Source organism: Lycium ferocissimum, chromosome 11, assembly GCF_029784015.1.
Source record: "Lycium ferocissimum isolate CSIRO_LF1 chromosome 11, AGI_CSIRO_Lferr_CH_V1, whole genome shotgun sequence".
Taxonomy (NCBI): domain Eukaryota; kingdom Viridiplantae; phylum Streptophyta; class Magnoliopsida; order Solanales; family Solanaceae; genus Lycium; species Lycium ferocissimum.
The window spans coordinates 31,002,965-31,009,767 of NC_081352.1; the positions used below are offsets into that span (position 1 = coordinate 31,002,965).

The following is a 6,803-nucleotide window of genomic DNA, read 5'->3' on the forward strand; positions in this document are numbered from 1 at the left end:
AAATGATGATGGAATGCAATCAAAATGTCTGACAAGATAGCCCCTGTTTTACTCCAATGGTTGGATTATAATATATTCAATCACTACCCCATAAGGAGGGTATATAGACCTTTTTTATTTGTTCTATTATACCAATTAGGGGTGTACGTAAGATAGGGTTGATTCGGATTTTTTAAACGCCAAACCAAACCAATTGCGTCGAGGTTTTTAAATTTATACGCCAAACCAAACCAATAAAATTCGGGTTTTTTTCAACTTGGGTTATTCGGTTTTTCTCGATTTTTCGGGTTTTTTAATTAGTCTTGATACGAAAAACATATAACTTTTACTTTCAAATATTTCTTTAGTTACGGTAAGATACGAACTTTATAATTAAGGTGTTTCTTAAGAAAATAACACAAAATGTGAGAAGAGTGATGACATTGTATTAAAATATTCAACAAAAGCTAATAAATTCGGTAAAAAAAATATTGTTAATTAACAAGCCATAAAAAAAATGTCCATAATCTAAAAATACTAAGTCATGCTAAAATAAGTAGGGCTAATAAGTATTAATTACATGACAAAGAAATAAAACTTAAGTTATGTTTTTTCACTCTCTAAATAAATTATATGCAAAACTAAAGAATAGATATCCAACATTATTGTCATTCCTAGTGGTAAATTGAATTTCTTTGTTAGCATTAGTGTTGAGTTAGTTTTTGGTTTGGACTTTATTTGAGTTGGACTTTATTTGAGTTATTAACATCCAGGATATAAAAAGCTTATTGACATTCAAACTCAAGTTCGAGCATCGAATAATATGATAATATTTAAAGAAACAGCCTTAAAAAATTTAAGAATATTTATAAATTACATTACAAATAAATATTTTTATGTATAAAATATTTAAAATTTGAATACATGTAATGTCGGGTTGGTTTGGTTCGGTTTGACTTTTTTAGTTAAAACCAAACCAAACCAATTATGATCGGGTTTTTTTTTCCAACACCAAACCAAGTCAAACCAAACCACTAGTCGGGTTTTTTTCTCGGTTTGACTCGATTTATCGGTTTGGTGCAGTTTGTCGATTTACTTTGTACACCCCTAATACCAATTGTGTCCAATGTAGATTGTGCAACCTCGACTATTCCAAGGAAAATCTCGACTTATGAAAAAATACTGATTGTGGGAACTTTTGCTCCTCTACATACTCTTTCCGTCCCATTTTAACTGTCGTTTTAACTCATTTCACGCCCATTAAAAAAGTAATAAGTACAAGAAATAGTATTCTAAGTTCTCTTATTTTAAAGAAATAGATTGATTGTTTTCTCTTAAATACCGTGCATTCTTCTTTAATATTAAGGGCGCCAACCAAAATGTTGAATTCCTAAAGTAACAATTATTTTGGCACAATTTTTCTTGTATCTAAAGTGACTGTTAAAATGGGATGGGGTTTTTTTTTGAGTGCATTTGGGGACCCCGCCCAGGAAGTACCAAAAGGGTCCTGCAACATGGGGAATGTTCGCGTCTCATCGCAAGACTCATTTTTAGTTGTGGGTCATAAGTGTTAAGAGTGGGTTAGAGTTCCACATCTGCTTATATGGACTTGACCAATCCTCCCTTCATGAATAACTTTTGGAATTGAATTAGGATCAAGTGTCATATCTTCACAATAAGGCTGGCAGCTTTTATTCCACCAGATGCCTGCTACTTTCCACTAACATAGGTGTCACATAACTTTTGTCTACACAGCTTAGGTAGAAGGGAAGGAAAAGAGATAGCCTAAAAGACAATTCACAGCCAGCACTCATTTAGGTTGTTGATGGAAGACATAGGAAGTAGAGAATCACTTGAAGTATAAACATCACATGGCAAAATCCAACATAAGAGCTGGAAGAACATGGTTAGTTAGGTACCTATCTTATTTTATAAGCCTTGATGAGCTAAAACAGGTAAACAACTAATAAGTCAGCAGCTTGCTGTTTATAACAGATATATTGCCAAAAATGTTGCATGATGCATCCATAATGTGCTTTCCCTGTTTGCTCTATAGCTTGTTAATCACATATCCAACAAGATCTAAAGGACTCACAGTAATAATTATATACATTAGTAGAAAACAATAGACCTTAAAGCTAAAACGACATTTAAAAATATACAACTATGCCTCAACCCCAAGCAAGTTATATCGACTATATGATTAAATGGCAGCCCGGTGCACTAATCTCCCGCTATGTGCGGGATCCGGGGAAGGGCCGGACCACTATATGAATACTTATTAGAAATGACAGCGAAAAAAGCACCATGGAAGCAATCCCTAGTATCCTTTGCGATGATCAAATACCATAGTGGGGACTTGAGAGGGGAAATAATCCGAGCGTCTCTCACTGATGCATCACTTTACTTTTATCTAAATTGGAAATAGTCCTCGCAGCATTCTGTTAGAATCTACCACAAAAACACTGGCATCCCAGTTCATACGAGGAATGCTGGAATGTCCGGTAGAGCAAAAAGCAAGCAAAAGAACTTACAATGAAAATCATGCCAGTTAAAACTGAGGCAATAGACTATAGAGCTAATTTGGTAGATGCTCCTTAGATGGAAACTAATTCAAAATTCAATTTGGAGAAGTTAATCTTTGACTTCTAAAATTTCCGTTTCTTCTTCCCCTCTTTTTTTAACTGGTGAGTACTGGGTGGATCATTGATCTGTATGTTATAGCTATAAATCATATCATGCCCAGTTGTATTTGATTGCATTAAATTACTTTCCTTCTGTTTTCCTTCTATATAGGCTAACAAAACTCCCTGTTCAGCAACAACAACAACAACATCAACATAGTGTGGTCACACAAGTGGGGTTGTGTGACCTGGGGAGGGTGGGGTGTACGTGAACCTTACTCTTACCTTTGTTGGGTAGAGAGGTTGTTTCGAAGAGTTTTGAAAAGAAAAGAAAAGAAAAATGCAAGAGTGAAAAAGCTATGGTGAAAATATTGAAGACAGAAAGGTACTGACATCAAAAATAGTAAAGATAACCAAAGTAGAAGAAACAACAATAGTAATAATACTAATAAGGGAGCAGATAGGTACTATTTCAGGAATTTATGATTGCTATTTCAACTACTAGCTTACAGCATTGGCAACGTGACATATTATTGCTACGTTGCTTGGACTCTTTTGCGGGTACGTATTTTGTACAGTTCTATGGAAGAACCTCGTACGGTTCTATGGAAGAACCTCGTACAGATATGTTTAGCCTTTTCGCTAACTTCTCGTGTACATTGAAGAACCCGCACGAAGTACTCTAACCCTAATCACACCAGTTGGGCACGGGTACGTCAAGACAAATGACGGATCTGTACAACATAGATTATCTCATCAACTGTTGTAACTCGTAACCAACATGTGAAAAATAACGGAATCTTTCACATTGTCAATTGACAAATAAATGCAGGAAATACCCACTCTAAACAACAAAATGTTGTAAGCAATTAAGATATCGCCATATTTGTTCTGCTTTCATAGATTTAGCACAAATTATACAGCTCAAAACATAGGAATCATTAATCTAGGACTCAAAAACTATAAATGCAAAATCGAAATGTCAAAAATATATCCAAACACACACCTAAAAGATGAACTGAAAACTAATATTAAGAGAAGTCTACAAAATCAAAACCATATAGCTCAATCGAAAATACATACATATAAGAAAATTTCATTACCAGGCAATTTCTCCCCTCATACACTTAACAACCAATTTCTCCCCTTATACATCAAAAAAAGTAACCATCTTTTCTACTTCTTCTAAGGCACAACAACAATAACAACTGTAACTAAACACATCTCATAATCACCAATCAAGAAATTTTCTAAACTAAACTTAATCAAGATTTTTTCATTTTTATACTCATTTACAACATTTAGCCAACAGAATCAAGAAAACAATCAAAAATACAATTAATGAAAGTGCAATAGCAATGCCAAGAACAACCTTACTTGGTCCATGACTATGATGTTTTTTCTCACTCTCATCATCAGCATAATCCTCCGAATCATCGCTATCGTCCGAATTAATTTCCTTTGATGGTGGAGGTGACATAGGCAATCCATGTTTATCACAAGGAGCAATTCCAAGCTTCACTTTTTTAGACAATGTTGAATGATTATAACAAAGATTCGCATTTTCGCCTATTTTCAACACATCCAATCTCTTTATAAACGAAGCATTAAAAGGCAAAACACCATGAAAGTTATTCTTTTCAAGATTCAAGTACTTCAATCTCTTCATATCTGAAATAAACTCAGGTATACTTCCATTTAACTTATTAGACCCTAAATCAAGATGAACTAAACCTGAAATAGCAGCAATGGAATCAGGTATAGATCCTGATAACGAATTCGAACTCAATGACACATTCTGTAAAGAGGACAAATCACCAAAAGATTCAGGTATCGACCCGTTAAGCGAATTCGAGCTAAGATTCAGGAAAACCAAATTCTCCAGCTCAGTTAAAGAACTGGGAATTTTCCCTTTTAACTTATTCCCTGATAAATCTATATAGCTAACATTTCCATGCCAGTGTTTAGGCAAATAACCTGTAAGATTAGCATCAGACAGAGTAACAATTCGCAAGCTCTTCATACTGCTCAAGATTATAGAAGGACCACTAGCAGTAACAGAAACATGGGAAACAGTTAAGTTGGTTACGTTCTGTAACCGACTTAACCAAACCCCAGTTAGTTTCTTCAAGCTGTTTATACAGGTAAAAGATTTTAAACTAGAAGTGAGCTGAGCAGGAAACTTAATGGGCTTAACTGGACAGTTGATAAACTTTAGGGTGTTGAGTGTAGACAAAGATTTCAAAGCTGTGTTTGATAATGCCACGTCATCAGAACAGTTTGTGAGTGATAAAGAAACAATGTGGCGAAATGGGGTTGAAGAGTCACAAGTTATGGTGGTGTTGTGTTGAGGGTTACAAGGGTCTTTTCCTATAGGGATGTTGAGGGATTGTAAAGCTTTGAGTTGTTTTGGATCAAGAATTGAAGATGAGTGAGTTGAAGGTGATGGTTTTGGTGATGGAGAGGAAATAGGAGAAGGAGAAGATAGTAATTTTGAGTGGGAAGGGAAAATGGAGAAGAAAAGAGTGAATGAAATGAGGACAAAAGAGAGATCTGGAGAAGCCATAGCCATTGTTGTTGTTGCTGAAGAAAAATGGAAGCTAAAGAAAAAGGTGTTGTATTGAAGATAGTGTAAGAGATTGGTGGAGATATATATATATGCCCTTGGAGGTTGACTAAATTACATAAAGGCCAAATAGCCTAATTGACACTTATTTGACATGCAGCCCACTTTAAGAGGGATTTGGTACGCGGATTAAGTTATTCCGAGATTATAGTCTTGAGATTATAATCTTTGGATTAATTTATCTGATTTGAGAGATTAGATAAAATAATACCAAACTTGATGGGATAAGATGAGTTATTCAAGATTAAATTTGGGACGGGATAAATTTATACCTTCAATCTAATAAGGTATAAATTTTATTTCAAACTTTACCAGGGATATCCACTTATACAGCATACCAAAAGACCCCTTACACTTTGTTTTGATGGTTATTACATATAGTTTCATTGTATTATGTTGTGTTTTATTGTTTGTAGTGTTTTGATGAATATAATGTTTAGATAAATTGTGTCATTTTCCGTCGTTATATAATATCACATATAACCAATTTGAAGGACAACCCTACAAAAAATGCAGGGTACAAAATAGAGTTATTATAAAAATGTATGGTAAAGGAGAAGAAAGTAATTTTGAGGTGGTGAAGGGGGAAATTGTGAGGAAAAGTGTGAAAATGGTGAGGAAAAAAAGGGATATGGAAGAGTAGCCATTGTTGTTTGTTTTGTTGAAGGAAAAGGGAAGCAAAAGAAAGAGGTGAGTTACAGCTAGAACTATGAGGTGTGTTGGAAGTTTCTGTACAGAAGAATTGAAGATAGTGTAAGACAAGGGTCAAAGTTCGGTGGAGGTCTATAATGTCATTTGGAGGTTGATGTAATTACATAAACAACATTATTACATGCATAACGGCTTAATTAAACCACTTGGACAAAAGACGGATGTGCAGTATTAGTTAGAGACTACAGGTAACTGTTAAGCACTCAATAATAACAACAAGTAGTGGAGTCAGGATTTTAACTAAAGAGATTCAAAAATATAAAGAAGTAGACAAATAAAGAAGCCAAGAGGGTTTAATATATATTATATATACATAAAAAATAATTTTCACCTTGTATATAAATTGTAATTTTTTACCGAAGAAAGTTCGGATGAACCTCCTTGGTCCTTACTAGCTCCGCCCCTGACAACAACAATAACGTACTCAGTTTAATCCCACAAGTGAAGTATGGGGAGAATAGTATTGTTGGACCTTACATGTTTTGATGATTGACAAAGTGAATATAATGAATTAGGTTTATGAACATGTTCCATCTTAGAGTCCAGATACAAGTAGAACTCCTGAATGAAAAGATTCTGATGATTGACAAAGGGAACGAACCTGGTCAATGGACATGTTCGATCTCAGAGTCCAGATATGGCAGGACTCCTAGATTTAAGGACTACGAATTACAGACTTGGCAGACAGGAGATAGGAGTACTTGGAACAATTATCTGGGATAAACTCAGACTTCTAAAGCGTATACATGAAGTAGTGTGAAAAGCAAGAGATTGCATCCATCTCAAACAGTATCTCTTCTCATGAGGCTTATCAAGTAAAGTGTTTGTGCTCAGCCGAATTGCAACTTATCAAGAGCTATATA

The 6,803-nt window shown here is 34.7% G+C and overlaps 1 protein-coding gene across 1 annotated transcript; it reads right to left on the minus strand.

The window, feature by feature from the left end:
• Positions 1–3,763: 3,763 nt before the first annotated feature.
• On the minus strand, positions 3,764–5,209 carry LOC132036844 (receptor-like protein 51). The gene has a single exon (XM_059427242.1). It carries the CDS (start codon positions 5,173–5,175, stop codon positions 3,892–3,894), a length of 1,284 nt encoding a protein of 427 aa, XP_059283225.1. The 5' UTR covers positions 5,176–5,209; the 3' UTR covers positions 3,764–3,891.
• Positions 5,210–6,803: the final 1,594 nt, after the last annotated feature.